This window comes from Rhodamnia argentea, chromosome 5 (genome assembly GCF_020921035.1).
Source record: "Rhodamnia argentea isolate NSW1041297 chromosome 5, ASM2092103v1, whole genome shotgun sequence".
Lineage (NCBI taxonomy): Eukaryota > Viridiplantae > Streptophyta > Magnoliopsida > Myrtales > Myrtaceae > Rhodamnia > Rhodamnia argentea.
In genome coordinates, this window is record NC_063154.1 from 15,970,104 (window position 1) to 15,985,508 (window position 15,405).

The 15,405-nt window shown below is 37.1% G+C and overlaps 1 protein-coding gene and 1 pseudogene across 1 annotated transcript; one reads left to right on the top strand and one right to left on the bottom strand.

The window, feature by feature from the left end:
* Nucleotides 1–277: 277 nt before the first annotated feature.
* On the top strand, nt 278–4,578 carry LOC125315217 (annotated as a pseudogene).
* Nucleotides 4,579–9,678: 5,100 nt separating this feature from the next.
* LOC115746619 (magnesium transporter MRS2-3-like) lies at nt 9,679–13,619 on the bottom strand. The gene is made up of 6 exons (XM_030682450.2): nt 13,281–13,619; nt 11,496–11,681; nt 11,278–11,406; nt 10,597–10,751; nt 10,327–10,525; nt 9,679–10,208 (listed from the first exon to the last, which is right to left on the bottom strand). Exons 1-6 carry the CDS (start codon nt 13,617–13,619, stop codon nt 9,933–9,935), a joined length of 1,284 nt encoding a protein of 427 aa, XP_030538310.1. The 3' UTR covers nt 9,679–9,932.
* Between the last annotated feature and the right edge of the window lie 1,786 nt (nt 13,620–15,405).

Consider the following 15,405-nt stretch of genomic DNA (forward strand, 5'->3'; position numbering starts at 1 on the left):
GCAAGCTAACCTCAAGCGCCGACCTTACATGCGTCGTCGCTCAAAGGGAAATGGTCGACATATCATTATGGAGTCAATGAAACCAAGTGTAGAATTTATCATCGAACAGCGGGAAACTCTTGAACCATTGAGATGGGGAGGACCAAATTTCCTTCGGAAGAGAGGCTTGGATAGGAAGCTTTTTGTCTTGTCGCATTGGAAAACATGATTGAAGAGATGGCGGGACACGATTGTGATCTTGAAGGCTCGATCCGAGGATAAACCCAACGTATTCCTGATGAGTATTCAGCAATCTGAAGAAATAGTTGCAAGCATCTTCACTGTTAATCAGCTTGTTGAAGCGGCCAACGAGTTGGTTAGGATCGAGCTTAGACGCCTAGGTCGTCATGTGTAAACTTAGAAAGCTCGAGAGGGTTTAGGGTTTAAGGGACGTTTCGAAAAAAGGAAGACGACGACGTAAACCTTTACCCAAGGATTAAAAGGTGGATCAAAAGGCCAATCCGTCGTATAAAATTTGGTATGACTGCGCTTTGGGAAAAGTAATCAAAAGGCAGAAAGGCGTAATCATTAAGCTACCATTAATAGCTGTCAAAATCGAATGATATTTTTAAAAAAGATAAATCTTCGATTTACCTCTTTTAAAAGGGGGCATGTATTGACATCAGAAAATTATCCAAGGAGAGGCGTGGCGAGCACATGAGGGAGTCATGATTAGCTATGGAGAGGTGTAGTAGAGCTAGATACGGATCGGTAAGAAAGACGCCACGTGTCATGGTAAATTCTAGCGCCATTCCTTTCAGAGCAAGAAAGAAAACGCGTGAAAAGGAGATAAACTTCAGAAGATGGCACGCAAAGTAGGCAACCATTGATGATGACATCAGCATAAACCGTCGAAAGACAGGAAGACATGTATAAAGTGGAGCAGAAAGTGGAGAGCCAAAGGAAATAACCGTTCGACGGTTACCCGAATCATTCTATAAATACTTTGTGTTAGACACAAAAAAAAAAAAAAACACAATACAACAAACAAATCATTATCTTTTCAATTAATTTTTAGCCCTTTAGCCTAGATGTAGTTTTCGGATTCCCGTCGTTGATTCGATTCCGGCGAGTTTCATATTCGGAGTTAGGTGTCGTCAATTAGATTCCGGCGTCTGCTCATCAAGTCCAGTACCGTCGATTTAATTTTGGTGTTGTACCCTTCATCCATCCTATCCAAGACCGTCAATTAAATTCTGGTATTGTGTCCTACATTCCCCCGTCCAGTGCCGTTGATTAAATTCCGGCATTATATCCTACTGTCCGGTTCCGCCTCGCCGATTCAATTCTGGTGTCGTGTCCTAAGTTTTAACACGTCGAAGGTTGTCATACACGGTGGACCATTGAAAAGTGTTAATTATCGAATTATCAAGAGTCTGTATTACGCCTCTAGCGTTAATATAAACATCCCTTGCATTTAACATTATATGTCCAAAACTGACCTGAAACTCCTTATTGGAAAACGAATAGCTTGAGTTTGATAAAAAATTTACACTTTAGCGATCCTTTTGGGCTTCAACCCTTTTAGGCCAAAACTCAAAAGTTTGCTTGGGCCTGGTTGAAGGATTTTAACGCTAACAGCAACAGAGCAAAGTAGTTCACCTGTCCATTAATTTCACTCCCAAAGTCAAACTTTGCATCTTTTTAACCAGAAAAAAAAAAAAAAAAAAAACTTGGTCGAAACTAGTGCAGCTGCAATCTAGGACGCCCTCTAACATTTCACAAGATAGCCTGAGAACTATCATTTCTAATCAATTTTTTTTTTTTCAATTAGAAATTCGTCCTCCCACCGTCTCTTTGGGGATCAGACTGTGTAGCCAGTCCTGGTGAAGCAGTACTTTGTTAGTTTGATTTATCTAGTATTCAAATGGAGCAACCCACACATCATACCCCAGATACTGCCTCCCTCTCTTTTGTCGAACAATATCGCTGTGGACCGACGATCCGAACAGATATCACCCGAGTAAACGATTATCCGTAAGCTAAAACTAGTTGATTCGTGAAAAGCTCTGATAACATATATCGCCCATGAAGATTTGTTTTTCTGAGTTATGGTAGCCGGTAGCACTTAAAAACTAGATATGAAATTTCATTTTGCTGTCATTTTGTTTTTTGTGGTCATTTTTGTGTAGGGTTTTGTTAGCATAACAGTTTTCAGGTTATTGTGAGAATAACAGCATATTGCGAGCTACAAATTCTTGAATGAGTGAACCCCACCGCGATTTATAATTATTTATTTTACTTTTTTGCAGTCCAAAATAGACTATTATTTTCACAGTAGATTAAAAGACTATCACTCTATCATTTCTCACAATTATTTGTTATTATTTGTTTTTTGCAACCCAGAATAGACAGTTATATTCTCACAATAGATTAAAAACCATCACTTAATCATTTCTCTTTCTCATAATAGGTCGATAGAACCGGTGGTGATGAAGAGCAATCTGAGGAAGCTTTACATCAAGTTTTCGAAGCTACGCAAGAGAACATATCGAACCCTTGAGGGGTTAAGCATAAACACGACAGATCAGAGACTCTTCCTTTTGAGTTTGTGGCCTTAGAGGCATGCCTTGAAGCTGCATGCTCTAGTTTAGATGATGAGGTAAAGGGCTCTGGTTTTTTATCTGCATTATCTGCATTATAGAGCAGCATATTGTCCTTATCGTTCTCAAATTATTTGCTGGGGAATTTAGGCAAAAGCAATAGAGCAAGAGGCTAATCCTGCTTTGGACAAGCCAATTTCGAAGATTAGTACCCGGAATCTCGAGCGTGTCCAGCAGATTAAAGCTCAATTGGTCGTGTTGACGGGATGAGTTCAAAAGATTTGAGTCTTCCACCCTGCAGAATTCTGTAGAATTTTCCTCACTACCAGTGAACTTCAATTAGTCTTGGTAGGTGTCAAAAAAACTATTGGTAGAGAAAATGATCGGCAACTTTCCAACCTGAATTAGAGTGACTTACCAACTTTTGTAAGAAGTAGATGATCAACTCTCATTTGAGTTACTTATCAATATCTCATGTTTTATTTTAAGTTACCAGTTAATCTAGCATGTTACCAAATTTCATGTGCCTAGTAATTATTTTTATGGATTATCTGCCGAAATCATATGACACGCCAGCTTTTCTAGATATATGAAATTTGGTAACTCAATATATTGGTCAGTAGCTACTGTAAGAAAAGTAAATAAAAGCGGATAAATCACGAGAATTTTTTTTGTTAGAGACCAGAATTGTCAATGTAACCCATACAAACATTTGCACAATTTAAGTAAGGGTACATCTTAGTTGGCATCTCAAAAATAGGTCATCTAGACACTAGTATTAGTTCATCTAAAGGAGTAACTGAGTTAGCTTTTTGAATTTTGTGAGATCACGACTAGCTAATCTAAATATTTAAGCTGTTAAATGAATGCATTATGTAATATTGAATATCATAACTCTTCCCATCGCTTTTTTAGTCTATGAAAATATAAGATTGGGTTCGGGGAGGCATATAGAGGCCGCCTAGAAAGTGCTATGATACAAATGCAAAAGAGTCACAATCAACTAATTTGAAGTTTAATCTGCTAAATGACAACGTGATTTTGATACTAAATTGTCCGTGACACGATTAATCGGCAAAAGCAATTCACCGTGGATCATTTTTTATCTCTAGATAAAGGACGAGATCGAGCATCTTCTTGAGAACGATGGAGACATGGCAAAGATGTATTTGACCGGCAAACCACTCCAGGATGAAAAAGACAAGTCGTCTTCTTCTTCTTCATCGATCACCGTAGAGGAAGATGAACTTCATGAACTATACGAAGAAGAAAGGCAAGCATTCTACATCTCTAGCATCATGTTGTTGATCACGGCCGAATAATTTCGAATCTTGTTCTATTTCTTCAAACCCTTTTCCACTTAATCATGCAGGAATCGCGACGGAGACGATATAATCATGGCAGATGAGAGTGTGAGTGCTTTGCGCAACTCTGCTGAATGATTATGAAATGGAAGAGGGGATCAAAGTTAGTAACTCACATGGTGGCTTGAGCATGAGCAAGCGCTTTGATGGCTCGAGCAAGCACCTTGATGTGGCCGAATTGGAAATGCTCCTAGAGGCATACTTTGTGCAGCTTGACGGCACACTCAACGAGCTATCTGCGGTACAAATCTCAAACTTTACACTCGAACGCGCGCGCGTGCACGAAGTCTTAACCACGAATCCTATCCAATTCCTTAAAAACATCTTCATCTTGTCTCTGTTGAAAGTTAAGGGAATATATTCAAGACACGGCGGACTATGTGAACATAATGTTGGATGACAAGCAAAACAATCTGCTGCAAATGGGAGTCGTCATATTGACGGTGACGTTATTCGTCACCATGTTCATTATTGTGACCGGGATATTTGGTATGAACGTCAGAATTGCACTCTTTCAGCCTCCGAATCCGACAATCAACAATTTCCTTTGGACAGCAGGCGGATGCACCGTCGGGACGATCGTCTTGTACATTATTGCAATAGCATGGTACAAAAATAAACGGTTTATATAGCTAGCGGGTTGAGTTCAACATCGCTTGGAGAATGTTTTGTGTGGAAACACATATACGGACAGTATGTGGTATGGATACAGGAAAACCATCTGTTTTTACAGTATTTGTTTAAGTTGCAAACACTCATTTAAAATCCACGCATCAAAATTTATTTGATCGATTTCGAATTACTTTTTCTGTTAATGTACACCTTATATTGAAGTTACTGAATTTCATATCTGTTTGTTAACTTTATTTGAGTTATTTATCAACTAGTTACGATTATTGTTTGAGACACTTACGGATTTTGGTTAGTTCGTTTTGATTTGCAACTTTTCTAATAAGTAATAACTTTTTTTGAAATTACCAACTCATATATCAAAATTATATTTGAGTATCTACCGTGTTCCTTTTAATAAAGTTTAACTAATTTAAGGTTTTTAAATCCTTTTTTGTCTAAGTTGTTCTCGAATTACCAATTTTTCTAACAACTTACCAAGTCTCATTGAAGTTATCAACTTTTATACGAAATTACCACTTTAGTTTGAATCACTAAGTATCATAATATTATTAGTTCTACTTTATTAAAAGTTGGTAGTTTCAACAAAATCTATTGAATAACTTATAGTGAGCGGCTCAGATAAAAGCGAGTAATATTAAAGTAGTCGATAGATTCACTAACAGAATTTGTTTAATAACTCAAATTGTTACTGTCATGTAATGTGGCTATACTTCAACTTAGGGAAATGGGTACAAAAAGTTATGAACCTTTTGCATTTAAGCCAATTTAGTCCTAAACATTTTTTATTGCGCTAATTTAGTCCCAAACTTTTTACATTTGTGCCAATTGAGACCATCCGGCCAATTTTGTCTGGAAATTGCTGACGTAGATGTTGGTCGTCCTACGTGACACGGCCGGAACACCAGCGCTAACATAAACATTTTTTAAACACATAAGTAGACACTATAGAATATGATAGGTCTCGAAGCTGTGAGATATAAAAGTGAGCCAATCATGCTGTGATAAAGATTTGGGTCAACTTCTTTTCCCTGTTCATCTTTGTCAAGTTTGGAAGAATGTGACATAGGAGTTTCTGTCTTTTTGCAATTTTTCAAACCAAACTTTTTGACAATTTTCAGTGCATATTTCTCTTGATGAATAAATATTCCTTTCTTTATTTGATGTATATGAAGTCCAAGAAACAATCTTAGTTTTCCCATCATGCTCATCTTGAATTCATCCCGCATCACTGTTGAAAACTTCTTGCACAAAAGTTAGTTAGAGGAACCAAAAATAATATCATTAACATAAATCCGAGCAAGAAGAATATCCTTACCTTGCTTCTAAATAAAGAGAGTAGTGTCAACATTACCTTTAATAAACTTTTGTTCAGATAGAAATCTACTTAACCTCTCGTACCAAGTACTTGGTGCTTGCTTTAATCCGTATAAGGCTTTCTTCAATGTATAGACAAGATCTTTCCTCTAGGTTCTTCGAAGCCAGGAGGTTGCTCAACACAAACTTCTTCTTTAATATATCCATTTACAAACACACTCTTCACACCCATCTGAAAATTTTTAAAATCATTGTAACAAGCGTAAGCAAGATGTAGCTTTATGGCTTCTAACCTAGCAACCGGTGCGTAAGTTTCGTTGTAGTTTATTCCTTCTTCTTGGGAATAGTCTTTAGCCACTAATCTTGCTTTGCTTCTGATGACTTTTCCTTTGTCATCCAGCTTATTTCTGAATGCCCATTTTGTTCCTATTCTTGGACGATTCTTGGGTCTTGACACCAATTCTCGGACATCATTGATTTTGAATTGATGAAGTTCTTTTCGCATTGCGTTGATCCAGTTTTTACCAGCAGGAGCTTCTTCAATCTCTTTTGATTCAACTTTATAAACAAGTGCTATGTTACTCATTGCTTGCTTGAACTTCAATCTGGTTTTGATTCCATCATTCAAGCTTCCCATTATCAGCTCCTTTTGATGACTGGATTTGTGTTTCTAGTTTTTGTTGAATCTTTCATCTTGAGTATCACTCGGATCTTAAAATTCATGATGCATCTCCTCCGGTGTTTCTGTGGTCTGATGATCTGTCTCTTGATTTTGAACTTCTTTAGAACCAACATTCTCTTTAGAAGTTTCATTCCCTTCAGATTCTCTCAATGGTTTTGAACTATGAAAAAATGTGAAAACTTGTGCATGTTCATATTGACCATTCTGATTCTAAATATTCTCATAAAATTTGACATTCGTTGATTCTTCGACAACCCGAGAGTTTTTGTTATATACTCTATAGGCTTTGCTTGTCATTGAATATCCTAAGAATATACATTCATCTGATTTCTCATCAAACTTGCCAATACGATCGTTAGCATTCTTCAGAATGAAGCATTTGCACCCAAACACGCAAAAGTATGTACTATCGGGTTTTCTTTCTTTGAAAAGCTCATAGGGGGTTTTCTCAATAATTGGTCTTAAAGAAATATGATTTAATATGTAGCAAGATGTAGAGACTGCGTACGCCCAAAAAATGGGAAACAATTTTGCTTTCTATAAAAAGAATCCTTGTCATTTCTTGCAAACAACGATTTTTCTTTTCCACTACCCCATTTTGTTGAGGTGTGCAAGGAGTAAAGAAATCATGCTTAATTCCAAACTCACCATAGAAATTCGAAAAATTTTGATTTTCAAATTCTCCCCCATGATTAGTTTTTATGCAGGAAATAATATATCCTTTCTCATTCTGAACTTTCTTAGTAAATTTTGAAAAGGATGAGAAAGCATTGTTTTTGTGTACATGTAATAAAATCCATGTAAACCTTGAGTAATCTTCAACAATCACGAGACAGTATTTCTTACCTCCAAGGCTTTAGGTTATGTTGGGTCCGAAGATATCCATATGAAGCAGTTGTAATGCATGTTTGGTCGTAACCTAGTTAATTGACTTAAAAGAACTTCGTACCTGTTTATCGAGAGTGCAGGCTGAATAAAGTTCTAATTTTTTAAACTTTGTCTATGGTAAGCCTCAAACTAGCTTTTTGGCAGATAGCTTTGATATGTGCTTGATACCGATATGGCCTAACTGTATATGCCATAATTCAGATTCATCTTTGATGGATATAAGGTACTTCATTTCTTTAGAATCAACATCAAGGAGATAGATGTTTCCATGATGTCAACTAGTAAAACTCTGCTTCTTGTTTTTGCTAACACTTGAGCATTTTATATCTTCAAAACAAATTTGATAACTAGAGTCATAGAGTTGCCTTATAGTGATAAGATTGTAATTTAGCCCTTTGATTAAAGAAACAACATTTATTGTTAAGTTTCGAATCCTCACAGTTCCTTTGCCAATGACTTTTCCTTTTTTATTTCCCCCAAAGAGGACATACTTCTACCATTGTGTTATGATAGTTGAATGAACTTTTCTGGATCACCAGTCATATGACTTGAGCATCCACTGTCCAGAAACCATTTGCCCTTTTTCTTTTTCGGTACCTGCAAATAGAAAGAAGCTTACTATTTCTTTGGTACCCAAACTTTCTTGGGTCCACCTAAGTTAGTCGTAATTGATAACTTTCTATTATTAGGTCTCCAGAATTTCATACAATTATCTCTGATATGATCAAAGCTGCCACAATTTATGCATACTTTTCGCACATAAGATTTTGTAAACTGTTTATGAAAGTGCTGTTGATACGCAGATCTGGAAGGTCATCGCAAAATTCTGTAATTTGTTTTAGGAAATCTATTTTTGAAATTGCTTTCCTTTTTGAAACCTAGACCAGATTTGTCGTTGAAAGGAACTTGTTTGGAAATAATGTTTTCAAAATATTTTGAGCTCTTTCAAAAAAATTTTTGGAATGCTTTCAATTTTGATTTTCAAGGAATCATTTTCTTTTGAAATCAAATCACGATTTTCCTTGATCTAATGCAATTCCCTCTACAAGAACTCAATCTTGTCTTTTTGGGAAGTATCTTGTTGTTTCAAAGAGGAAACTTCTTTTTTCAAATAGAAACCGTTTTAAGAGCTTCTTTTTAATTCTTGGATAAATCATCAATATACTCTACAACTTCATTAGGTCTTTCGGAAGAACGAGTCTATGTCTGATTCTAAATCTGATTTTGCCATTATTTGGACAATCATCCTCACTGCCTTCAGAGTCACTCAGAGTTTCTGCCTTCAACGCCTTCTTGTATTCCTCGTACTTAATTTTGTCTTTCTTCAAAAGTGGGCAATTGGGTTTGATGTGTCCTGCCTTCTTAAAATGAAAATATATTACATCTTTGTTCTCACGTTTATCATTGCTTGATTGTCTTTGATCATTCTGTTTGAATGATTTCTTTCCTCTAAAGTTTCTACCTCTTCGAGCCATTTTTCTAAATTTCTTTACCATGAGCGCAAGCTCCTCATCATCTTCATCTTCATTATCCGAGTCGGACAATTCATGGGTAATCTCAGATTTTAATGCAATTGATTGTAGAGTTCCAACAAGCTCATCAATGGACAAAGGTCTGATTGTTTGACATTCCTGTATTGAAGGCTTGATGTAGTTTCAGTCATCTATAAGTCCTCGAAGGATCTTTCTGACTTGCATTGGTTCAGCAACTGGAGCACCTTGCATTGCAAGACCACTTGCTAGTATTTGAAACCTACCTATCATTTGAGCAATCGACTCATCAGGCTTCATCTTGAATGGTTCATAATCACTCTACAAAATGCTTAGATTCATTTCTTTCACTCTATCAGTTCCTTGAAACATGATATGAAGTTTGTCCCATATAGCTTTTGATTATTCTTCTTCTGCAACTCGATTATATAAGGGAGTGGATAGTGCGTAGAAAAGTGTGTGAACAGCCTTGGAATTGAGTCCTTGTCTTCTTGCTTTATCAGCATCTAACAATATTGCTGCAGCATTCGTATTGTTATTATTCTCATTTCCAATAGAGGGAGTTGCTGTAACAGTAGAAACTACTCCATTCCCACATCAGATCGTCTGATGCCTTGAAGAACCACTTCATTAATAACACCACATGTTGTAATCTTTTCCATCAAAGTACGGTGGTTTCTTGCCATAGTACAGTGGGCATGCCAGTGGGCTCATACTAGCTTCCATGTAACTGGTTCTTTGTCAACATGTATTGGTGCTCATTCTCTGGCGGAGTTCTGTCTCATTTTACAAACTTGATAATCAATGCAAGGAAATTGTCTCCTTGTGTCCATATGCTTCAAGATTGATGAGCTACAAGTTCAAGATTATAGTTTTGCAGTAGTAGTAGTCGTAGCACACTATCCATGGAGCGTGTCTACCTAAACCAATCCTGAACATTTCGCGTATTTTGCTGGTGACACTGAATTTCTACGTGCCCTTAATTTAACAATCCTTTGTATCTGTACCATACAACTATGCTGACATACAATATGATGGTCCCGATGGTGCAAGTGCCGACGGTCCACAAGAAGTGTTCCTGGGACTGATATGGGGAGATGGTTATGTTCATGCCCATCACGTCGACGATAGTTATGTATGAGCTGATCACCAGAATAGCGGTTGTTATCAGCACTCCCATCTGCAGAAGATTGTTCTGTTTGTCGTCCAACATTATGTTCACGTAGTCTTCTGTGTCATCGACGTACTCCCTTAGCTTTAAAATCAGATAAAGTAAGGAGAACTAAATTAAGCTATCAATTTGCAACGAAAAGGTTGTTATGGTATCATAAGAATATTCAATTGTCACCAGAGAGTTAGTTTGAGATTCATACTGTAGACAGCTTGTTAAGTGTGCCATCAACTTGTACAAAGCATGCCTCTAGGAGCATCTCTAATTCTGCCACTTCGAAATGCCTGGCCAAGGCGCCGCGAGAATCGCTGCTCGTGACCCTTTCAATTTCATCATTCAGCAAACCGTGCGGAGAATTCAAGCCGTCATCAGGTAAGATATCAGGATCTCCATTGTGATGTCTATATAATTCAATGACAAGACAACAGTAAGAGGATTGAGATTAACACAAAGCAAGAGATTCGGTATGTGCCTGTCATTGTTTAGCTCAGGAACTTCGTCTTCTTCATCGACGATAGCTGAGGGAGAAGAAGAGTTGTCATCTTCTTCTTGAAGTAGTTTGCTGGTCAGGTACATCCCCGCCATGTCCCCATCATTTTCGAGAAGATGCTCAAGCTCATCCCTCACCTAGAGATACATGGAAAAGGCCCGTCCTATAAAAAGTAACCACTGGAGATATGTCTTTAACACAAGCAATATTTGTATGATGATTTAGTTTGTTGAAATATCCCACATCACTTTCTATTAGAATTTATATGCTCTTTATATATATGTGGTCTCCTTCTACTTATTGATCTAAGTTTTTGAATAAACTTTTCTACACAGTATCAAGGCAAGACGCATTCATCCTTTTGTGTTGAACTTTCTAACATAGTTATTAGGTGACTAATCATATGTAAGTGTACTTCTTTTCTTTTTTGTTTTTTGACAACCGACGGACATGGGCATGGGAATAACGGCAATCGGGAAGCACATCATATACCCTGTAAGCCCAATGAACCAATTAGCTTAAGGCCTTTGGTTGATAGTGGTGGCCCTCACCCAAAAGTAGTTTCTCTCTGATTGACGTGACTACCATTCTATGCCGAATCCAAGTTTCAAGTTAGAGGAGGAACATAGAATTTAGGATAGATAGGGAAGAAAAGTCTCAAACCTTTCGAACGCGTTGAGTTAATGCAACCAAACGGCCCTTAATTTGACGAACCCTTTCGAGGTAGAAGCTACTAATCTCCGAAGTTAGCCTATCCAACGCGGGATAAGCCTCTTGCTCTAATGCTTTTGTCTGCATTTTCACATACGTTGATCGGTTTTGTGAGAATTAAATACTGACTAATCACATAAAGAAACCCTAATGATGGAGAGACTGTGCACCTCGTCGTCCAAACTAGAGCAAGCAGTTTCAAGGCATGCCTCTAAAGCAACAAACTCAAAAGGAAGAGTCTGTAATCTGTCTTCTTGTTCCTTCAGCACTTGACTGCGTTCCACACTCTCTTGTGAACCTTCAAGGATTTTTGCCACCTCTTCCGCAGTTTGCTCATCGCCGCCATTTCCGCGAATCTAATTAGAAAAGCAAAGGTCAATCATTTCTTACTAAGCCAAGCATGGCATGGCTAGCTGAATAGGATGTTAATTGTTGAGAATATCCCTCTCCACAAGTTTCTCACTTTTTTAGCTACCCATGTATCCCAATGACAATTTTGTTAGGATTCAGCATAGAACCACAATGAAATAGAGCGTGAAAGCGACAAAGAGAGGAAAATGAAACGCGTACGTAGTTCAACTAATATAATCTATTTGTGACTCAGATCTCTTATTATAGTTTAATTTATCTAATCAATTTAACATGCACTAAATAGAATTCCAATATTTTATTGATATTAATTATTTTCAAAATAAGCTATACTCCTCTAAAAATATTTTTTGAAGATATTTTCATTTAATATGTTTTTTCTGATTTTGGGCTCAACAAGAGGTGAATGGCTAGACACAAATAAGTTCAAGATTTTTGTTTTTTCGGTATGTCCTATCTCTAACTCTCCTTTCTTTATCGGATTTTTGCTTTGCCTCTTTGCAGAGCGTGGAGTCGAACCCACACCGTTTATTGAGTACAGTAACCACACAAAGATACCACACACTGTCAATAGTGAAAATAAAGACACTTAAAATGAAAAGAGAAGTGAAAGGAAAAAAGGTAAGTTTAGATTATTTGATTATTTGCTTCATTTGTGGAGGGTATTTTTGTTTTTATAATTTTCAAGAATCCTCATAGAGATTGTGAATGAATTGTTAAAGGAAGTATTAGTCCAATCAAAAGAGGATAGGAAAAAGTTGTCGAAGAAGAGTTTATATGTATATATATTTAAATAAGGAAAAATTTAAAAATGACGTAGAAATATAATTTGTATATTTCAATTAGAATTACGTTCACTAAAATAAACTTACCACCATATGTAATTTTTTTAAATAGTCATCTAGTTAATTTTAAATCATTGCTTACAGAATAGTTATTTGATATGTTTGTTCCTATTCTAAAATTAACATACATGTTAAGTTAGTGGTTGAGGACAATAATGCAAAAAGCATGTGTCACCCTGTTTGATGTAGGAGAAAAGATCATTGGACATCGCATACATGAATTTGGAACATCAGACAAAAAGGTACGTCCATACTCCGATTTTGTAATCGATTTTAATTTAATATTCTTATTGATGACATACAATTATATATACAATAAACAATACACATAAGCATATATAATTTTCATTATAAGTTACACATTTACACCAGCAACATTTTTTTTTGTTATATCTCTAGCTCTAGTCTCTCTGACTTTTATTCTACCTATCTGCAAAGAACGGAAGTTGACCTCACACCTATGATACTAGCATCCCTATCCTTGCAATCCCTTACCAGCAGGGCCACATGCATATTGGTACACCGGCAGTTCTTCATACAAGCAACAAATGCGAAGATTTTATGCCAATATATTATCAGCATGAATTAATATGCCCTGACTATGGAAGGATATGTAGTCCAACTATGTCTTGTAAAAGAATTTTCATTAACGTGATAAATACATCAATTAATCCAAAATGAACACAATACTAATTCAACTAAATATAAATATCTATTTTGATGCAAGGAAAGATGGAAAACCTTCATTGTGTTGGCTTCATGATAGTGCAAGAACCGTCGCTTGAGCTCCTCCACGAAAGGAACCACCGCTGGGTCCCTAGAGTTCAGCAACAAAACATCATGTGCAGTGATTATCCCCTTGATGTACTCCAACTTGATCACAATCGCTCTCTCGCAGCCCGTGATGGACGATGGGTACGAGAGAAACGGGTCAAGGATCCGGAGGTTGCGGGCTGAGAGCCCCGTCCGGCGCATGATTGACTGCTTCCCGGCGTCGATCTGCTGGACCCGGCCAATCGAGTCAATAACAAGCCAGGTCTTGACCTGCACTGCCTTCTTCCGGTGCCGATGGTCATTCATGTTTCCTACATCGATCGGCACTGGCTTCACTGCCGGGTCATTTCAGGGCATTGTCGAAGGATGATCGCGCGACGCTCCCATTAAGGGAAGGTTGCTTTGTGAGCATACATTGATGGAGAAGGTTCTATTCAACTCTCTTATGAATAAACTATAGAGCATGACTGTTAGGTGCTATGGATGGAGTGGAATGTGCTTAACGAGCCAGGTGATACGCAGTGACGGCCCTCACTGGGTTATCCATGAACACTGTCCTAGGTTGTCTTGTTGGGTCACTTTTTTTAGGTACAGAACAGTACGCACTGTCAAGGTCATGCCAAAAAACTCAATGGATAGAATTATTTTACAAGGGATTTGGCGGAAATAGCTTATCATGTTGTTGTAATGGTGCGACAATATTCAGACGATACATGATGGATCTCTCGCGGATAGGAACATTACTATAAAAGTCCTAAGCTTATTATATTTGTGCCTATTCAGTCTTTCAATTGGGCAATTTAGTCGTTAATCTTTTGATAATTTGTTAATTTAGTAAACCTTTCAATTGTGTCAATTTAGTCTTAAAACTTTTGATGCTTTGCCAATATAGTCCTTCCGGTCAATTTTATCCATAAATCGCTAACGTGACGGTTTAGTCAGTGCCGGTCATCTTACGTGGTATGTTTGACATTAACCTAGGCATTTTTTTAATAATAACTTATTATTATTATTATTATTATTATTATTTCAGCTTTTGAAATAACTACAGTCGTGGAAGAAGAGACACGGCGTGCTTTGACTTCCCTTAATGCCTGTTCATCAAATTGCTAAAATATCCGTCATAATTGAAGTGACCAAATTTTGATGAAGTAGAAAAAATAATATTACCATGCTAAGTGATTCAAGATAAAGTGGTAATTTTGTGTAAGAGTTGATAACTTCAATAAGAATTGGAAGTTGTTAGAAAAATTGATAATTCGAAAACAACTTAGTCAACCATGATAAGTGACTAAAAAAACAAATTAATAACCTCAAACTAGGTACGATGTATGCACATCCTCCGCCTCTCCACCCTCCCCAAATCCTAGCTGCCAGTAAACATTTTTTGAGGGAGAGGTCTCTCTCCCTCTCTTTTTTCTTAAGTTGTTTAGATCTTCTATATTTTTTCGTGCTTTCCTCCCATTTGAGAGTTTTCTCTTCCAATTTAGTCTATATCCAGAAGCTTTTTTCTCTCATTTTTGGAAGATTTCTATCCTGATCTAGTTTAAAATTGGGGTTTTCTGCGTGTATGTTTATGGGGATTCACTCTCCTCAGGTTGCGTTGGTGAATAAGTCCGATTTCGAAGGAGATCAGAGGAGTTTCATGAATGTTTTGCTGTTATAGATGCCAAATCTATGCTCATTCAACCTTTTTACTTTGCTCAATGATGGTGTTGGGGACTCCAAACTTAAGTATGCACCACTGAAAGGCAAAGCCGTAGCAACAGATGGAGCTATCGGTGTGTGCTCATTACTGAAGACCGATTCGGTAATCGGCCGCCGATTATGGTGTGAAGAAGTCATAGAAGTGCTCTTTAAGCATGTAACCCATCATCTTGTTCTGATGATTTCTCTTGATATTTGGAGCTTATTTTGTTTTGAAGTTGTGTGGGATGTATTTTGGTTTGTAGTGGGATATTTCTTTCTTGTATCCCGAGGAAGTGAATGAAATGAAATGTTATTTTTTACAACAACAAAAAACCCCCCTTAAACTAGGTAGTAACTATAATAAAAAAAGCACTGGTAAATACTCAAATACAGTTTATAGTTT

What these genes read in the sequence shown, in the direction of transcription:
- LOC115746619 (XM_030682450.2), bottom strand. Translation starts at nt 13,619, where the DNA reads ATGAATGACCATCGGCACCGGAAGAAGGCAGTGCAGGTCAAGACCTGG. An exon ending in GCTCTAGTTTGGACGACGAG is followed by an intron (nt 11,407 to 11,495) that starts GTGCACAGTCTC and finishes GTGAAAATGCAG; the next exon opens with ACAAAAGCATTAGAGCAAGA. An exon ending in CCTGAGCTAAACAATGACAG is followed by an intron (nt 10,526 to 10,596) that starts GCACATACCGAA and finishes TGAATTATATAG; the next exon opens with ACATCACAATGGAGATCCTG.